The 21,254-nt window shown below is 38.2% G+C and overlaps 1 protein-coding gene across 4 annotated transcripts in view; it reads right to left on the bottom strand.

Moving 5' to 3' along the window:
- Window positions 1-624: 624 nt before the first annotated feature.
- Window positions 625-21,254, bottom strand: part of HELZ (helicase with zinc finger) — a 114,072-nt gene continuing 93,442 nt past the window's right edge. For all 4 annotated transcript variants that reach the window (XM_087826309.1, XM_087826310.1, XM_016204721.2 and 1 more), the window contains 6 exons: window positions 19,289-19,368; window positions 14,845-15,415; window positions 14,196-14,436; window positions 12,818-13,334; window positions 4,011-4,263; window positions 625-1,824 (listed from right to left, as the gene is read on the bottom strand). In XM_087826309.1, the coding sequence (XP_087682435.1) occupies window positions 1,490-1,824; window positions 4,011-4,263; window positions 12,818-13,334; window positions 14,196-14,436; window positions 14,845-15,415; window positions 19,289-19,368 (1,997 nt within the window). In that variant the 3' untranslated portion in view covers window positions 625-1,489. The remainder of the gene's footprint in view (window positions 1,825-4,010; window positions 4,264-12,817; window positions 13,335-14,195; window positions 14,437-14,844; window positions 15,416-19,288; window positions 19,369-21,254) is intronic.

The following is a 21,254-nucleotide window of genomic DNA, read 5'->3' as shown; positions in this document are numbered from 1 at the left end:
GATACAGGGTGGCCTAGCCCTCCAAACACCTATTTCGGCATGGATCACCAGGACCCACTGGTTCATCTGCAACGTTTCCCAACCTCATCGTATTTTTTAAAAAAGTTATACTGTAGTTTCAAGATACTTCTGAAGTATAAGCTGTAGCACGAGATCAGGAAAACAGTAAGGACATGCATCGCTTCAAGTGTTACGAGACCACAAGTTTCAAGAGGGTAAATGTTTTCCCTTTGGATGCTACCAAAGGTCATTCAAAACAACTTTTAGACTGTAGAATATTTAAGATGGCTATTTAAAGTTTATATTTTTGTACAAGTTCAGTGAGGTTATTTTAGAAGAATCAAAAGACATGAAAAACAAGGGTAGTTTTTTGCCCCAGATTTTGATGAATTTTGATGCATCTCTGACAAACATCATGTTTCTTCTTTAATGATGTTCCTCAAATCAAACAGTGAGCAAAATATTTGAATTGCCATGTATAATGTCACATTGTAATGTAAACATCAAATAAGGTACCAAAATTTTTACTGGAGGGGGAAAAAACCTTAAAGCGGCACAATTCTTTTTACCACTGGAGGGGGCAGGGGGTGTGGGAGCCAGATTACAAACGTTTACACATGCATAGTGAGGGAAAAAAGATTTTACTAAATTCACGCATTTTTAAAATAGTTACCAAGTCTACTAAGCACCAACAATCCTAAAAATTTTTCAGCTTCATGATCTGTTTAAAAAAACAACACACTATCAAATTAACATTAAAAACAAGCTTGAAGTGTAGCTTGTCCAAAAAATAACTAAGTATGCCCATGTTTTTTCACATTACAAAAACAGTGGCATACAGATATACCTGCAAAGAATGCCGTAACTCTATCCTGCAGTGGATGGAGATGACATCAGCACATCATACGTGGTCTAAAACTATAAAAGTTTTAGAGTGCAGCATCTTGTCACAAAAAAAAAAAAAAAAGCTGATAAAACTTAAAGTATTTAGAAGATGCTGCCCTTTATTTTAAAAAATTTTAAATGAATTTAAGCAAAAATAACATACATTTTGTACATAACTGGCCATTTCTGGTACAGAAACCCAGCATATGGTAATATTATTGAATAAATGTAAATGCTACTTACAACTTTTTTTTCTTTTTAAATACATTTTAGACAAACTTTTTTTTCTCTTTTTTTATAGTTGCACAATTAACCTCTTAGCTGCTAGCTTGATGCAAACATATGTAACAATACACAAATTTAAAAATATTTTTTATTCTACATAAAAGCTGTCAAAATTCCGACTCACGTCAAAAATGCAAAATAATGGAATATACTTTTAAAAAATTAGTTGCAAGTCTAGCAGCGAAGCAATTAAGTGAGAACATATTTAATATTAAAACAAAGGGAACTGTGCATCTATAGATGAAGTCCAACTATCTTAATTCTATTGATACAAACAGAAATTAAAACATTCTCCCTTGAGGCAAAAAAAAATAAGTGATTATTTAAAATAGGAGTAAAAGCCGTTGCTGCCCGCCGAGCTCCCCAGGCTGAGTTCCTGGAACAGAGACAGAGGGTCGCTACTCTTCTTGGCCTGCTCAGGCGGGGGCCTGGGCTTGGGGGGTGCCCGCAGAGCGCTGGCATAGGACATGGTGGGCTTGCTGCCCCCTGAGCTCTGCTGGCTGCTGCTGTTGGCCGACTCTGCGATCTGCTTGTTGGGCATGAGGGGGGGAAACTGGCCAAGATGCTGCAGCACATTATAATTGAAAGAACTGGACACCTCGAGGTTTTCAGACTTCAGTTGATCCTCAGGGGGCTTGACCGTCTTGGGTGGAGCTAAAAGCAGAAAACAGTGATAGCGATTAAGGTGGAGTCCAGTGATCCTCACACATCTCATTAGCGCGTCACAGCTGGTTCTCATCTCCAGGAACCCAGGGACAGGGCAGCCACAAGGACAGGCAATTTCTGCCCCAGAATGTCAAAATCACAACACAACTAACCAAACTTCTCTATCTTATTAACACTCAAAAAAGAGCTTACTACATGAACCAGAATGGCTGGTCTGCTTTTAAAACTCTAATTAGTAAAATTGGACATTTGATATTTATTAACTGCTCATGGTTTGAAAATGGGAACAAAGATGTCCTTTCTTAAATAAAAATAAGCTGCACAGGCAGACTGCTGGTCAAAGTAGCTTTGATTATTGACCTACGTTACAGTAGCACTGAATTTCATTTCTTAAAAATGCTACCTTTTCTTGCCATACATAAGTAAACAAGGCATAAGGTAAAGGAGAAACAGCTATAAACTTTAGTTCACGTTTCCTATAATCTGCCAGACTTTCAAGGTCCTTTAAAATTTCACTCTATTCCTCCTAATTTTACTTCCAACTAAAGAACACTATAATTTGTCTTCCAGCAATAAAGAAAATAATTTTATATTTGTGTAAAAGATACCATGAATGACATGTACTTTGGGCATTTGTTCAGGAACTTTCTACCTTATCAGCTCAAGTCAGACTTTTATTTATTTTATTTTTTGTTAATCCTCACCTGAGGATATTTTTTCCACTGATTTTTAGAGAGAGTGGAGGGAGGGAAGGAAAGGGGAGAGAGAGAGACATCGATGTGAGAAAGACACATTGACTGGTTGCCTCCTGCACACGCCCCAAACGGGGCCAGGGATGAAACCTGCAACCCAGGTACATGCCCTTGAACAGAATGGAACCCAAGACCCTACGGTGCACAGGCTGATGCTCTAACCACTGAGCTACACGAGCCAGGGCAGGGCAGATTTTTATTGATTTTGGCCAACAGCTATGCTTAAATTTAAGTGGAAAAAAGAATGAAATGATGTTGTCTTTAAAATAAATTATTACAAACAAATCAAGGAAAAAGTAACAAATTTCCATCACTGGTTTGTAATTTAGATGTTTTTCAGGAAATTCAAATATGATAATAGCAGTGTATTTATGTTAGACCTTTAAAATGACAAAGCAACCCCAGGCACAATACAGCTCACACATGGTAGGTACTAATGAGTGTTTAAAGATTAAAATGACAATGTCTTGCCAGAAAACAAAACCTAAATCTTTTTAATGCTTTTTGCCCTACCATGTCTATTGTTCTAAAAATATGCTTGTATGGCACATACTCAAAAATGGGTCAGTTACAGAAACAATGGATTCACATTCTAAAGATGAACAAAATTAATTTCAAATACAAAGGTTGCTACCAGGGCAGAAATTTGCCAAAGATCACAGGCTTGTTCCCAAAGATCAATGTCTACAGCCCACAAACAGGCTATAGATCACAGAATGCAAACAGTAGCATTCATTTCTTTACATTCAAAATACCCATAAAAAAAGAGGGAACAAAAGGAAAGCTAAAAGTGCATTCATGTTCGAGACTAAAGAGGAAGACGTCAGACATCACACCACACATTACAAGTTCAGGGCCTTGTCCATTCCAATGCCTTTCTATGCCTTTTTTGTTTTTTTAACTCTTCAGCCTTGGATTTCTCAGTTCATCAGAGTACAAGAAATAAACAAAGGATTTCTAAATCTCAAAATGTTAGACTTTACTGATTTCTCCCATGGCCAAACTCTACTGTGTCTCAAACTGTGAATAACTTTACTGACAATAAATCCTTGAAAACTGTTATTGACCTAACCAACTCCACCCCCCCCAACTCTGAAGAAAAAACCCCCAAACCCAGAAAACAAACTTTTCCCAAGCAAAGGTGAGTCTGTCTAGTATTTAGAAATACTGTTTTAAGTTCTATTACCTCTTTCATTCATTCACAGGTCAAAATGATCAAAACAAACAGTTCCCATATAGATAGATTCATTTACCTTCCAGACCATATATACGGAATCAATATGGTCCTCAATTAATACGTATACCCAAGGCCACCTATGAGCTATGACCATTAAATAGTGTTCAATGTGAGTAATGCAAATGGGGAGATGGAAGAAAACTCCATAAAGATGCCGTTTTAGCAGCCTGCCAATTCTGTCTTACCTATCAACTCTCTGGGCTGAGCTGTCCTACTGGATCCATTGCACGGAATGTTCTGATAGGGGGAAGATGAGGTGGCGTTTACCCAGGACTCCGGGGATAAAAAGTTGAAAGAAGATTGGTTACTGTGGTCCTGAAGCTCTTTACTCTGAGCAAGGCTGTCTTGAGGAGTGCTTCCTTCTTCAGAACAAGGCTGGACTGAGCTAGAGGAGATTCTTCTTTGGTACAAGGGCCGGCCAGGTCCTCTGGGTTCATACTACACAAAGAAAAAGGACATTTCATAAGTCAGTGGAACCTATACCCCCTTCCTTAGGTGCACAGCAATCTCACTGTTTTAAGTAGAAATTCTCAGAAATATCCCGCTTTTTATGAGCAGTGTCACCCCGGGCAGCTGACTTAACCTCTTGGGAACTCCATCTGTAAATGTGGCTTCATTATCCACAGTACCTACCTCTTAGGATTATTGTGAGAATTAAATGAGTTCAGCATGCACAGCATTTGTAACTGTTCCTGGCACATAGGAAGGGCTTGTTGTTATTTGTTTTAATGTAACATATAAAGATAAGATTCCATGTTAGATCTTTTTTTTTTTTTTCTTTTTTCTCCCCCCCCCCTTTTTTTTTCCTTTTAAACATATCTTTATTGATTTCAGAGAGAGGAAAGGAAGGGGGAGAGAGAGAGAGAGATAGAAACATCAATGATGAGAGTCATTGATCAGCTGCCTTAGCCCGCAACCCGGGCCTGTGCCCTGACCGGAAATCGAACCTCGATCGCCTGGATCCTAGGTCGATGCTCAACCGCTGAGCCACGCCTGGCCGGGCCATGTTAGATCTTAAATGACAGATTGGGATTGGCTTTTATTGCCTACCCCCTAATAGATTGGCTGTTCAGTGTGTAGTCATTACGATTCTGAGGAATCCTTCCTTTACCACTGTTGCTAGCAATAACTGGAAATCAGGCACTGGAAGTTAGATTACAAAGGAGAGAGATGAATTGGCAGTCAGAGCAGGATGCTTTTTGGGAATCTAAGCACAAGCAGATATTGTCAGGCCAATGAAATAGGGGAAATGAGGGTACAGGCACTGTGAGGGGAAGGCCATCACGGACAGAACCATCAGAATATGAACCAGGGAAGGGAATGGGTCTGGGCTGGCTGCCCCTGTGCAGACAGGCAGGAAAGGGCAGAAGGAGAACAATTCTCTTGCTATGAAGTGATGAATGCCCAGGTGGTTTCTGCATTTCTGAAGTCTTAGCTACTGGATGAGAAAGGCAAGAGATGATACTTCCACCTAGTCAGTTCTTTCTCTCATTCCAAGAATAATATCTAAATTCATCTTTACTTTTACTCTGCTTTAAAGGCAATTTTTTTCCAATGGTCAAGATCATTCTGAATTTGATTCTGGTCTTCTAGAATATTATCCATCCTAACTAATCAGCACATCTAAAATTTCTCTGTCTAGGTCATTACAGTCCGGTACTGAGTGGAATAAGCAACCTTTCTAAACTGTTTTATGTTCTCTATGGCAAGGCAATCCCCAGATGACTGATCAAAATAGCTTGTGCAGTATGTCTTTTCTTATCAGTGTTTGTTATGAAGATGATTAGCTCGTAGAATCAAAATGAAGTGCTTCTTTTTATTACCAGGCCCCAAGTGTTTAGCCCAGTCACAGTCTGCAGGGGATCACATTCTAAAGTCTTCATGTGTGAATACTTAAGTATAAAATTAATGTCTGCTATGGCCTCAGAAGGAACAGGTTATAATAATCAAATCCCCTGCTGACACAACAGAACACTAAATACACTTGTGTGGATTTCAGGCATTAATTTTATAAGCCCTTTTTCATTAAATACTTAACATATATACAACAACAGCATAAACAAACACCTTTTTGCAATGAACAGATCTACGAACCACAAAGCTTAAATGAGAAAAACTAAAAATCAGAAAGCAACAGAAGGGTGAAATAAAAGGAGGCAATATTCAATTAAATTTTTTAGAAAATACATATCATTTTGTAGCTTCCAAACTGAAATTAAAAAAACAACAAAAAACACACAGTTGACAGGCACAGCAGGACTTATGGAAGTATGTGTCTCATGTTTGTAGCAGCTCCTAAGCAGCTATTGACAAAGATGAATGTGTACATGAAATATGAATTTCAATTCCAAATCACATGATTAATACACCTGATCCTTTATGTTAGAAAAAGAACCAAAACTTGAAATTGCTTTTATGTTCTTCAAATTAGATATATAAAACTGGAGGTTTTACATGTATATATAAAAGTCTACCGGTAAATCTATTTCATACAACATAGATGAAGGTAAATGCATGAAAATATGATTTGCTACTTTGGAATCTGTCCTCAAAGGAAATTCGAATATAGGCAGAGGAATCTTGGTGACAACTGAACATAATGATTTATATACCAAAATAAATTACATTTCAGCAGTTCTGTAGTGTTCAGCATACAGAACCTATACAAGTGTTGATAGATGTGCACCTGAGTATTTCGTTTTTCTTTGAGCCACTGTAATGGTACTGGCTTTTGCATTCGGGTTTCCGATTGTACGATGCTAGCTATAGAAACGGGATTGGTTTGTGTGTGTTGACCTTGTATTCTGAAAGCTTGCTAAATTCACAGCAGTCATACGATTTTTGTTGATTAGTTTTCTGTGTAGATTCCTTGGGTTTTTCTACATTGACAATCAGGTTATCTGAGAACAGGGCCAGTTTTATTTCTTCCTTTCCAGTCTCTACACCTTTTATTTCTTTTTCTTGCCATACTGCACTGGCTAAGACTCCAGTACAATGCTGAATAGGAGTGTTAAGAGTGGACATCTTACCTTGCTCCTAATCTTAGAGAGGAAGCATTCAGTCTCTATTCATTAAGGTATGATGATCACTGTAAGATTTTTATAGGTAACTTTTAACAGTTTAAGGAATTTCCCTTCTATTTCTAGTTTTCCAAGAGATTTTATGAGTGGATGTTGTGTTTTGTCGAATGTGTGTGGGTTTTTGTTGTTGCTGTTATCTATTGATATAATCATGTCTTTTTTCTCTTTAGACTGCTAGTATGGTGAATCACACTGATGTACTTTCAAATACTGAACTAGCCTTGCATTCTAGGCATAACCCTCAACGCGGTCATAGTGTATTGTTTTGTATATTGCTGAATTCAACTTGCTAATGTTTTTGTTGAGAATATCTGCATCCATGTTCACAGAGATCAATCTGTAGTTTCTCTCTTTTGTACTGTCTCTGATTTTGGTATCAGAGTAGTGCTGGCCATATATAGTAAGCTGAGAAGTTCTTTTCTCTTCCATTCTCTGGAAGAGAGTGTAAGTTGATGGCATTTCTTCTTTATATGTTTAGAGGGACAGGAGGACAGAGAGATAAAAAGACAAAGAGGCTTGGCCCCACAGCTCCACCAAACAAAAATGGTTTTCCTCCCTTAGAGTTTTGGCTGGTACAGGGTTTTTGTCCTACTCTGTCAGAGATCCTGATTCTGGGTTCATCTCCATGTATGATTGTGTGTTTATAGATATTCATGTTAAATTGTGAAATCATTACATTGCATGATCATTATTTTCTAAGTCTACTGCTAAATATCTTTTTCTAAATATCAAAATGTGCTAAAATTTCAAAAGCCACTTAAGAAGGAAGAACTGACTAAATTCATGTATAAATTTCTAGTGTTAAAAGATGGTTGCCAGTTTAAGGAAAAATTCATAATTTGCTTATTACTGTCTTATAAGGTATATCTCTAATGTATAAGGTTAGCAAGCTATTTCACATGTGTATGTATAAATAAATAACTGGGGGAAAGGTTAGCAACTAAATGAATTAGGGCTCTATTTACAATTATACTATCAAAGCTAATCTAAGGAAGAGCTAAATGCTCTAGTGAAAATTCCAAGTCTCATTAACTATGGTGACAGAAACTTTAATTAAAATAGAACACCTCATTTAAATGATTAGCTTTGACAATTTAAGCATGAATAGAGGTCTAATTTATTAATCTGTTGATCACTGTCTCTGCTATGTGCATTAGATGGTTTATTAGATGCCATACATTAGCCATGTCTCTGAGAAGACACTTCTGAGAAGACAGCAATATTATCACTCGGTTACACAACACAAGTCATGAGCTGTCACCATCCACTTCTAAAGGCCCAATAGGCAGAATATGTCGATCAGCCAACAATATAAACTTCAAGCTAGATTTGCTCCATAAAAGGGAATCAGGAGCAGCGGATCATTAGACAACAGTATTAAAACCAAAACTATCAACTAATTTCAAAACTAGACTTGTTTGAAGGGAAAAAAGGGAAAATGAATAGATGGGTCAAAACTGTCTTTTGTTCAAAAGTCAACATATAGACAAGAAATATTTCTAAGCCTATACATCACAGAGGCATACATATCATCTCTCAGGTAAGTAAATGCTGATTTATTGAAAGCTGATCAAAATGAGTGACTTACAAGCGTTCCATTTTCAATCCAAGGTCATCACAACAATAGCACCACGGCAACACCAAACCCTGCAGCTTTATAAACACATCCTGGACTTTCAGTCCTGCCCGGCATGGCTCAGCTGGTTGAGCGTCATCCCACCAAAAGGTTGCCCATTCGATTCTGTTCAGGGCACAAGCAGTGCAGGAGGCAGCCAATCGCTGTTTCTATCTCACATAGATGTTTCTCTCTCTTTAAAAATCAATTTTTAAAAAATCCTAGACTTTTATAATGATGCTTTTAAAAAGAATTTTCCATTTATTAGTTATAAGCACTTTTAATCTACTTCATGGTGAAACACGTCTTAAATGGCAAAAGCTTTGCTCTGTACCAGTATCAGCTTTGCTGGTTCTATGTTAAATCAAAGCTTTTAACATGATAAAATTATGTCCATTTAAGAAGAATGAAAATTTGTCTCTCAAGATAAAATGACTAGAAAGTATAAATGGGGGCAAAAAGGTCCTGTTCATAACCAAAAACAAGAAAAAAATCAACCTAAGAGTAAATTTAACCAGAAATGAAGACACTCCGGAATTTTACAGAGGCATATTCAGAAAACAAAAACGGGAGGGAGGGAGAAAGAAAGAGAATTATGAGGGGGGGAAAATTAAAATATTGAAGATTGCACCAATTCCTAAAGGAGAGGTTTAAAATATTTATAAGGACACAAGTCCCCCAACTGAAGCTATACATTTAGTGTAATTCATATTGAAACCCAAGAAAGAGTGTGGGGTTTCGCTGGGGGAAGGGAGAGTTCAAAAGGCATTCTAAACTGCAAGTAGAGAACCAGAGAATAACCTCCCAACCCCAACACATGGACGGAAATGGGAGGAAAAAACAATAACAAGGGGGGCTTCACACTAGCAAATTAAAATACAAAACCTCAAAAGTTAAAACTGTAATTCTGGTATAGAAACAGACAGACAGATGAGGGGAAAAACATAAAGTCCAGAAACAGATCTCAGAACAGAGTGCGTCTCAGAGGGTAGATTACCAAGTTATCACGCAAAGTGGAAAGTCTCATTCAGGAAAAAACTAACCAAGAAAAGTCCTGGGTCATGTCAAAATCAGCAGGAGCTGCACAGCCGAAGCTCAGAAGCCAAAAACTCACTGGTATTGCTTCTCTTTGCATTTCATCTCTCCCACCTCCACAGCTGGTAGCAGGAACGCAAGGATGCTATTTATGAGAATTAAGTATTTGATAAGAGAGCTACTATTCTATTTAGTAAGACTATAATAATATAATATAGAGTACGAAGGCAACTGGAATGGTCTGCAATGTGGCCAGGTGAGGCAGGCACCTTTGCCCTGGCCCATCATGCCCGGAGAGAAGAGCAGCGGGGGGGTGCAGGCACTGCTACCAGACACATGCCCAGCCTCATCCAGGCTGCATCTAAATGAGAATCCTCTAAAAATTTTAAGTAGCAAAAATGTTGTACAATAGGATCAAGATCCTGTTTAGGCTGCCTTGACCTAGGGAAAAAATTGTTTCCCCTCCATTAATCAACCGCACATTCATATGTATGAATGCTTTGAAAAGCTAAACGTTACAGTAACAGACTTTGTATAGTGAAATTAGAAATAATTTCTCTTAACTTTTACATTTTCCATACCATGTATTTGGTATGTCAAAAGAAAATGGAAATATTATCAGAAAGAAAAAACATAATATGAAAGACCATCTCCATTCTAGTTAACTGTTAAGCTAACATCTACATGTTTTCATCCCACATAAGATTAATCTACCAAGGTTTCTAGCAATAATAGAATTCACAGTAGGGAGGAAATTAAGAAATTTTTCTGTATTGTTAATGTTAAAGAAATAATTTTAAAAGACTGAGGGGGAAAAGCAAGCACATAAACCATTCATTCTGTAAGATGATTCATGCAAAATCATTTTGTACAACACAACACCACCAAAGTTATCCTAATGCACTGAAAACATCAAAATCTGCAATGTGGTAACAATATTTTTCTTGTCAAGATATTTTTCAGTGTTGCAAGTTAATCATCATTTGTGAATCTCATGCCTCAAAATAAAGGTGACCAAATGTTTTTTGAAAAGTAATTTCACTCTAAGAACCCACTGACAATTGAAGGTACTTACTCATACACTCATAGCTAAACAGTAATATCAAATGTTAAGAGCTCAAGGGTACAAAGAACTGAGTTCCAAAACTAAGGAACACTTAAATAGGTCAATGATTAAAGTACATTATTCAGTATTTTTCATAAAGTACAAAACTTGATAAAACCTGATAAAAACTTTGGCACACTGTTTCCCACACATATTATAAACTCATTGTCAGGTTACATCAAAACATCACCAGTGATAGCAGTAAAAATGGTGGAGAGTAAGGAACCTCAAAGTGCACCCCTCCAAAAAACCAATGAAAAAATTGGTAAAACTGTCACAATCAGCTTTCTTGGAATTTGGGAAACTAAAGCTTGCAGGGGAGCACTTAATCAAGAAAAGCCAGGACATGTCAGTAAGAACAGCAAGCTCTGTGGCATTTTACCTTGCCCTAGTCCCAACCCCAGCTCTCCGACTCTGGTAGCCTTGAAGTAAGACCTTGCATCTGGGCCACCAGTACCAGAAGGAGCAGAAAAGGCTTCATTCTTAAAGAATTGTAATTATTTGTTTGGACCCGTCTGGTGGTTTTTAAAAAGACAAAAAAAGCATTTGCCCTATTTTGTCCAACTCAGCATTCAGCCAGTGCTAAAAGGTCCATATCGAAGACATTTACCAGCAAAAGCTTTACCAGCTGCTGCTGCCTGAGGTAATGGAGAACAGTTGGACTGAACAGTAGACTAATGAAAAGCTTTGGAGGAAAAGCTGGGGGTGAGATGCTTTAGGGAGTAAGGGCTCTGAACAGCTCTGACACATTCCTAGAAATCTAGAAGACCACACACGTGCTGAAAGACCAAAGAGAGCTGGGTGGCCATACAAATATCAGAAAAAAACATACTTGAAGACAAAACTTGTTACACGAAAGAAAGGACAAAAAGTCAATCCATCAAGAACATATAACAATGATAAATATATGCAAACCTAACGACAGAGTCCCAAAATACATGAAGCATAAACTGACAGAACTGAAAGAAGTAGGATATTCAGTAATAGTTGGAGACTTCAACACCCTATTTTCAATAATGGATATAAAACCTAAGAAAATGTCCAAAGGAAACTGAAAATTTGAACAACATAAACCAAATAAATCTAATGTATCTACAGAACACTCCACCCAAAAAGAGCAAAAGACATACTCTTCTCCAGGGCACCTGAATATTCTCCAGGACAGACCATATGTTGGGCCACAAAACAAGTCTCAATAAATTTTAAAAGATTAAGGTTATACAAATGTGTTCTCCAATCAGAATGGAATGAAATTAGAAATCAATAACAGAAAGAAATCTGGAAAACTCACCCTAGATATATTTGCTTTTCTCTAATTTTGCCAAATGTGTACCCTAAACATTATATTAGAGGTTCTGGCCAGGGCAATTAGAGAGAAACAAAGAAAATGCATCCAGATTGGAAAGGAAGAACAAAACTGTATTTGCAGATGGCATTATCTTCTATATAAAATAAAATCCTAAAGTATCTACAAAAAATCTATTAGAATTAATAAAGAATTCAGCAAGGTTTTATAGTCTATACCAAATGATACTGTTTGGAGGCTTTATAACCTGGAATTACTGGGATTTTCACATCAGTGATGCTCTTTGGAAAAAACCTAAGTAGTTTAAGATAAATATTCAATTTACCTTAAAATGCTTAGTTGAACAGAGTCAATTCTACATTAAACATTGCAAATTTTGACATCAGGGTATCAGGGTATCATTTTGTATCGCCTGCCTCTGTCTAAGAAACCACCAGGATGAGTCACAGGAGAAAGAGCACAGAACTTAGAACTGGCCACTTGGTGGAGAAAGCCAACCTCCATGGAATGCTCTAATTCACAAATTTGTAATTAACAAATGTAACTTAAGCAAAAGATAAATCACTAAAAAGCATTTCCCCAGATTAGACAGGACTAAACTAGCCTCCTCGGATGTGAAATGCTCCAAAACAATAATAAGAGACTCTAAGGGGCTTCATGTTTCAACAATAATAACCACTCTAGAAAGTCTGAAATATCCCACTAAGGGGTGGGAATTCAAGTAAGTTCCAAAAAAAGATTAGCTTTAAGAGACTATTAAATTCAGTAAGATCTGTCCACTATTATCAAATCAATAAATATTGATATTTTTCACAATCAATTACCCCCCCAAAAAGGAAAAGAGCACTCACCTCTTCCAAGCTAGGCAGCGAAGAAGATGAGACTGCTCGAGATGACAGTGGGTGAAACGGCTCTTGACCAAGAGCGTGTTGATGATTCTGTATTTGTACAAAAGGGTTCTGTGGTGGCCTGTGAGGCAATGGGGGTAGGCCATAGGGAAAACCCGGCCCAATTAGGTGATTCTGTTGTAAGTTAGCAAAGGTCCACGCTCCATCAGGTGCCAGGTATTTCAAGGGAGGAGGGGCAAGGTGTTCAGATGGCAACGAGAAAGGAGAGCTGAATATCTGGGGTGGTAGGCGCTGTGGAAATGCTGGGCTGTTGGCTACTTCAACGTCTCTGCTGTTGTCGTTAAAGTTAGAAAAGTGGCTACTGTGGTCTGTACTGGAGGGGGGAGATGGGACTGCTGGTGGGCTCCTAGTCTGAATTTGTCTATATTGCAAAAGTCTTGATTGAGGTGGTGGCATCTCAGCTAGTTCCCGTGCTTCACTTTGCTCACGACTGGACAGTTCTCTGAGTAAGTCCTGAAACCTATATAAAGACGATGAAATATGAGGAGAGAAAACAAAAGAAAGGCTCCGTCACATTCAGAAGAGCTTTGTCAACTACATGTGCAATTTCTACAAGCAACATCGTAATGCGTAAGTTGAGCTAACATTAATTAACCTCAAATATAAGCATTAACACGCAACAGAAGCTGAACTGAAGACACTAAATATGCCCAAGTACCTGATTTCTTTCTTTCCCCTGAGTAGTAAAAACAACTGTCCTTGTCTCTACATGCCCTTGATAACCGGCCGTGATAAAAGGCCACCATAATGGTGGACCTTATTCAGAAGGAATTAGGAAACACTGCAGTGCACTCGCATGACACTGACCACAGAAACAAGTTCAGAGTCAGGACTGAACACTCGTAAATACCTGCGGTTACAAGAAGGTAGATTCTGTGCTACTAGGAAAAAAGTTAGTAACTTTATAAGTTTTAACTTTTAACCATTGATTTTACTTCTGTTTTCTTTCATTCTTTGTAAGTATTACTACTGAGAACGAAAAAAACATTACTGAGAGGGATGGTATGTTTCCCTTTTAGAAGAGACCACACATCACTTCTCGGCTTTTCAAAGGAGACCAAGTGCAGAAGAGACCACAGAGCAAAGGCCCATGTTAATTTGCAGTCCACAGCAGACTGTCCAAGCCCAGATCTGCAGAGATACTTCTAAACTGATCCTCTACATTTTAGAGTCAACCAACAGAACTGTGTGGCATGTGCCCAGAAGGCCAGTGTCCAATTTCTTTGGGACAATATTCCAACTTGTGGCTGAAAGGACAACATAATGAAAAGAGCGGTAGGTCACGCTTCAGAGGCTGGCTTCAACTTCACTGCAGAAATACCTTGACTCTGCTGCTTCTGCTTCACCCTCAGCACTGCTGGGGAGCTTCCAGTCTGCCCTCATCGGCGGCTGATGTAATCCAACGGGCGGCTGAGGAAGGTGCTGGAGGTGAGGGTGAGGATGGTGATGGTGTGAGTATGGAATGCTGCCCTGACTCAGATAGGCGTGATGCTCATTCCACTGCTGTAACCGCACTTGCTGCTGCCGTAATGTTTCCAGGGCTACACTCCCATGCATACGATCTGCCAAAACATTTGTGAAAAGTTTAAGTTTTCATGCATTTGGGGTTTCCAGTCAATTTTTTCAAGAATTTTTTACAACCAGATTTTCTCCACAAAGAGAAAGAAATGGCTAGTTTGAGTTTTGGAAAAAGCAAATGTTTTCTAAATTTTCCAGTAACTAGAGTTATGGTAATGATGATGATGGTTCTTCCTTAGCAACATAATCATGTAACCTGGCAGTGACTGGATGTTTAATATTATATGGCATTTGGGACTAGATTCTGATTATTACGACTAAGTGATTGATTTTTGCTGACACTGTTTAAAGAAATGAATCAATACTGATCCACATTAACACTGCATAGTACATGTCATTTTAAGCATAGAATCTCTGAATTTGTCACATTCAGCAGTGATAGGAGAACTTACCTAAAGCCTCCCCTACAGGCAATCCTGGGGGGTTCTCCTCGGTGAAGTTATTCAGAGGTGAAGGAAGAATGGGGCCGGGCTGTGCAATGGCTCGCAGGGGACTGTGGCTTTCTTGCAGCATGGGAGGGGGCTGCTGCTCAGAGATCACAGCCTCTGCAGGAGGGGTCTGTGGTCGATGAGAAACTGCATTATTAAAAAAAGCACTGTTGGGCCCTGCCTGGTAGGCAGGAGAAAGCTGAGGAGGTGGCTGCGGAGGCAGCTGATTCAACGGATTCTGCTGCTGGGCTACCTGATTTGGTTGTGGTGGCATTTGATTTGGTTGTTCAGGCAAATTATTCTGCTGCTGATTTAACAAGGCGTGCTGCTGCGGAACTGGAAATGGTGGTCTTGGCAGCTGAGGAAGGGGATGAAAGTGACGGCTGGGGACTGCATACTGTGGATGGGGAGCGGGAAGGGGAAGGTTTATGTGTCTTGGGTTGAGATTATCTTTGCGATGAAATTTGGTATTGGGATAAACAACGCCAGGACGTGATTCAGGACTTCTGTTCTGTGGATGTGATTCCAAGTCAATCTAGGAAAAAAATGAGAAGTCTTTTAATAGTGGAAAATTCGAGTCCTATGGCTCTCCACCTTTTCCCGCCCCCAGCACATCTTAAGAATATCATACATTCTTATCAGTAACAGCAGGAGTATGGGGGACCCAATCAATCACTTTCTGACAATCAAATTAGGGAATAAGTATTTCTTAAATTAGAAAAGATGAAACAGATAAACAGCAGATTAAATCTGAGTCAAAAGAAGAGATATTGCCATTTTATTAGCATATCCACTTTAATTCCTTTAAAAAACATTATTTTTAATTTCACACTTTCTTCCTTGGAAGATAACCATTTATTTATTTCTGATATAAATCATTAAAATGTTATTTCCTTTTGATTTTATTGTTTTTACATTTCTCTCTCTTCGAATATATCTATGCTAATTTTAACAACCTGAAGTCAACAAATAACTTATATATCACCTTTGTATAAACAGTTTGGTTGTCAATTTTTGCCATTAGATATTGACATTTATTCCTTCAAGAAACATTTTTTGAGGGCTTACCAAGGGCATTGTGCCTGGTGCTGAAGATTAAAAACACTAAGAAGATTTCGTCAAGAGCTTAGAGCAACAGGGGTTGGCCAACTATGGCCCCCAGGCCATTTTTGGCCCAACAGATTTGTGTAAGTTTTACTGGAATACAGGCAGCTCATCCGTTTATATACTGGCTGTGGCTGCTCTCTCATTATAATGGCAGAGTTGAGTGGTTGCAACAGAAACCATATGACCCACGGAGCCTGAGGATTTACTATCTGGTCTTTTGCAGAAAAAGGTTGCTAAACCCTGGCTTAGAGTCCAGCAGAGGACATCAACACCTAAACATCAAATTAGAAGTGCTGTAAGAGGAAAAGATGAGATCCTAGAGCTTGGGAAAATGTAAAGTGACTTCACACAGGCTGCGGCATTTGAGTTGAATCTTGCACAAAGAGCCAGAATTTTCCTGGGAGGGAAGGGCATTCTGGGTAAAGGTAACAACTTATACAAAGATGGAGAGAAGAAAAAAATATGGCTCATTTGAAGAGCATGGGAAGTTCTGTGTACATAGAGCCGTAACGTCGCTTGTTTCTATGTTAGTTTTCCCCTTCTTGGCATCAAATGAAGATGCGAGAGCCGAATCACACACGACCTTGAATGATTCAATCCTAGGTATATACTGTTTTTAATCCTGTAAACTGTGGCAAGTTCCAAAGGTTTGTAAGCTAGGGAATGCTGCCATCCTGAAATGCAAGTCTGATCATAAATGGTGACAGTGTAAAAAATGAAATATAAGGTGGAAAGAGGCAATTTTTCTTTCCCATCTCTGTCAAAACACTCAATGAGCTGCTTTGGTGCATCAATGTCCTTACAAGTTACAATGCTGAAATGGTAATTGAGGATTACTTGTTTCACCAAAGGCTCTCAGGTTAGACAAGGAACCGGCCACTCCCAAGAACACAGAACAAGTAGCTTGTTCCTGACGTGAAGCTGGGGTACACCTGGTGAGCAAGCTACGGCAACAGATGGTTTCAATGTGCCTGTCAAGCCCCAAGTGCACTCTCATCTCTCATCACTAGCTCTAATGGACTGACACTATATTGGGCCAATAAGGTCCTTAAGATTACTAGATGCATACAAATTGGCTAGAAAATGACGCGAGAAGGATGACAACTCTGTCCTAGTGGGCCCAAGATGCTGTAATGCCTGCTCTTCAAATGTCTCAGAACCTGATTAAAGTTCTTTATAAACAAACATTTTGCCCCATAAATTTTCATCTTTTTAATGACTGAAGCTACATTCAGCTGGGATGTACTTTTTTAAAGACTGTTGATATGCAAACTCTGATTGCATGAGGGAGACCATGATTAGACGTCAAGGCTGTTCGGGGATAAGCCGCTGTTTTAATTGCCTCCTTCACTTCTGACTTCAACATGGACAGGAAGCTAGGCAGCGCCACAGAAATTTAGATCAAGATGTGCTACTTTATGATACGACAATGGGCTAGGCAGGACAGAGGACTGTAAGGTCTGAAGGAGTCTGAGTCTACTATTATCAGAACTAAATTATCACTTTCCTCCTAATACTGAGTTCCCAGCTCAAGGAGAGCTAGGAAGTTTTTTTCCACAGCACAAAGCATCAGGGTGGGAAAGAAAAAATGAAACATGTCTATCAAGTTGCCTAGTCTCCTAACAGGGGAGGATCATAATGGACATTTAAAAACAAGGACATGAAAGACACTTAGCTATCCTGGCTCCAGTTGCTCTGACAGCACCTAATACCCTTAACACACGCTTCATTTTGTCCTAAGCAGCTTTTAACTACAACTGTCACTGCCACTGCACCATCCTAACATGCCGTGTTCTCTCCTTGCTCCCCTCCCAAACGACAAGACTTCTATGTTCACTGCCCCGGCCCTCTTACTCTACTGGGAAGTCCCCTGGCTGCCTCATTGCCACTGCAGCTCCTCCAGTGGGCACGGGCTGGGGCTGGAGATACAGATCTGGAAGTCATTATCATGGAGCAGGTATTTGAAACAGGAAAATGCACTGGTTTGTAATAAGAAACCATACTATGCAAAGAGAGGTGTGGGACAGTGACACAACCCTGAAAAATCCCACCTTAAAGACCAGGAACAGATGGGAAGGAAGTGACAGGAACTTATAATAAAAGGGACAGAAGGTCATGTTGGAGAGTGTTGTGAAAAGTAGAAATGTGTGTCACAGAAACAGAAAGGAAACAAGATGGTCAAGATGAAAGATGTAGAAAATAGTGCCAAACACCAAAGATAAATCAACTAAGACTACAACTAACGAGGTGTTCATAATGTTTGGTCCCTTAGGACTCAACAGTTTTGGTGAACTGCTGAGGCCTGATGCTAGGCCATGCTGAGTAAGGGGCAAATAAAAGATGAGGTGGGGAGGGGGAATTAGGTAGTAGCTGTAAGATGACGGAGGTCAAAGGAAGTGTCTTTCAAAACAGCCTATCAATCAATTTACTTATGGGCTGAGGAGGAAGAACCAGTAGCTGGAAAGAATCTAAAGATCAATGAGAAGAAGAAACAGGTCTGTGAGGCTACCAGAAGATTCGTTTTCATGGGAACCCCTCATCTAGCCTGATGACAAGGAAGCAAGGATGCTCAAGGGTGTAGGAACATGGTAAGTCTAAGGTTCTAAGTTAATGGAGTGAAACCCTGATGACAGAGATCTAAGCAAGGTGATCTCCTGATACTAAGAGTAATAAAAGGTGGAAGATAATCAGGCATGAGAAGAGCCGCTAAGAAAATTGGGCAAAAGGAGCCAGGCACATGTCAAAGAAATGTGGGAGAGTCCAGGTTCCCGGAGACTAGAAAACATGGATCTCCAGTGGCACTAATTCAGCCAATGATTTGATTTTCCCTAACTGGCTCACAGCACAGAGCAGAGAAAGTAGACAAACAAACCGATACCGAGTTAAAAATTTATACGGGGGGTATGAGGAGAGGGCCAGGTGAAGGGCTTGAGAGAGTTACGCCTTCCTTCCTCCGAGGCAGCTAACTCCTGCTTCACGATACAGCTCCTCCTATTTTGAGGCAATTTTTAATGGCATATCTCTTAGCTGTGTCTTCATTTACTACTTTATCATGTAAAGTCTCTATATTCAAGTCTATCACTGAGCTTCACTATTTGGGAAAAGTATACTGATAACTAATAATGTAGCCAAAGAAAAGGTGGAGGGAGACAGGGTAATATGACCACCAGACCACTGTGAAACAATAAACAAAAAATTCACATAAAAAGGTAAATGAGTTTTTTTAAACATTAAGATTCCAAAATGATCGATCAGATTACATCCATTACAATAACACAGTCACTAAATATAAGCAGCATACCTGTTTTGATTCTGTAGGCTTTTTCTCTGGTGTTCGAATCTTATTAATTTCAGGTCCAGGATTATTTGTATCACTTTTACCTAAGGAAATATTTTAAAATTCTTATAAATAGTCTCCAGTGGATGTTATATTTTTGATGACTATTCAATGTTAGACAAAAGAAGTAAAATATTTTAACATTTTTCACCCATTATATCAATTTAGATTACTGCTTGAGTTTTGTTCTTAAATTTTCAGAGGCAGTTTCTCTGCAAGAAAGAAAATGCATAAATATAGCAAACCTCATTGACAAGGCAAAAGCTTAATAAAGGGATAATCTTAAAACATCATAATTCCAAAGATAATTGCCCAATCTCCAGGTATTTCAGCCTAATTTTCTTAAACTAGACATAGAAAAAAACCTGGCATTCTTGCTTATTTATAAAGGTTCAAAAACCTGGCATTCTCGCTTATTTAAAAAGGATATAAAATTGCATTTATAAATGCAATTAAGCAAAATTGAAATAATGTGTCGATCTGATTTAGTAAAGGAATCTATACTGAATGAAGATATTCTGCAAGAAATGTAGTTATACTGTTTAAAATAGATATCAAACTAAATATAAGTGAAAGATAAATAGTAGATGAAGCAAAATTAAGGTTAAAAATATCAGAATTATAACAGATAATGCTATTTCATGCATGTGAAAGGCTTTTAATATATAAGAAGTAACTGCTGGAAGTTTCAAATTCCTTGAAGGGATCCACGATTTTGATTCTTGTTCTAAAACATTCCTTTAGGGATATGACCAAAACCGTAAAATGACTTATCTAAATGCGAGGATAGCCTTACTACTAATCTTCAAGAAATAAAAACTACACAGTCTAAGTGAAAAGTACACTGCATGAAATTAGGAGCAGGTTAGACAATCCAGAAGAAAAACTTAGTGAACCAAAGGCAGAGCAATGGAAGCTATGCAAAATGAAATACAAAATGAAAAATAATTTTTTTTTAAAATGAAAAGAACATCTGTGAAATGTAGGGAAAGTTTAAGCAGACTAATATATGGGTAGTTGGAATTCCTGAAAAAGGAAGAAGTGAGACAGAAAAAAATATCTAAAGAAATAAAGGGTCAAAATTTTCCAAATTTGATGAAAACTGTAAACCTACGCATCCAAGAAGCTCAAAAAGCCCCAAACACAAGAAGGATGAAGAAAACTACACCAAGAAATGTTATAACCAAATTACTAAAGCCAGTATAAAAGAAACTCTTAAAAGCAGTCAGAAAAAAAAGACACATTTCATACAGAAAAACAAAGATAAGGGTGACTTCAGATTTCTCTGAAAAAATTTCGTCACCAGCAGACCTGTACTACAAGGAATGTTAAAAGAGCTTATAACATATATAAAAGTAAAATGCATTATAACTATATCATAACGTCCATGAGAGAAAAAAATGAAATACTGCAAGGTTCTTTTACTGTACATGAAGTGGTAAATATAAACTGGAAAGCAGACTGTGATAAGTTTAGCATATGCACTATAATCACTAAAGAAAATACTAAAATAATAAAGTTACAGCTAGTAAGGCAACAAAGGAGATAAAACGGAATAATAAAAATACTCAGATAATTTAAAGAAGGCAGAGTAAAAGGTAAAGGGAACAAAAACCAGATTGGACAAATTAAAAAGCAGATAGAGCAAGATGATAAAAATCAAGCTTAACTGTATCAATAATCACCTTAAGTATAAACGGTCTCAACAACCCAATTAAAAGAAAGAGATTATCATACTGGATTTTTTTAAAAATCAAGAGCCAACCATATGCTATCTAAAAGAAGTGCATTTTAAATGTGAAGACGCAAATAGATTAAAAGTAAAAGGTCAATAAATGATATACCGTGCTAACATTAGTCAAAAGAAAACTAAATGACTTTACTGATTTTAAGCGAAGTAGATATCAGAGGAAAGAATATTACCCAGGAT

This window comes from Miniopterus natalensis, chromosome 17, assembly GCF_054644295.1.
Source record: "Miniopterus natalensis isolate mMinNat1 chromosome 17, mMinNat1.hap1, whole genome shotgun sequence".
Taxonomy (NCBI): domain Eukaryota; kingdom Metazoa; phylum Chordata; class Mammalia; order Chiroptera; family Miniopteridae; genus Miniopterus; species Miniopterus natalensis.
This window is presented reverse-complemented; position numbering and strand designations above follow the sequence as displayed.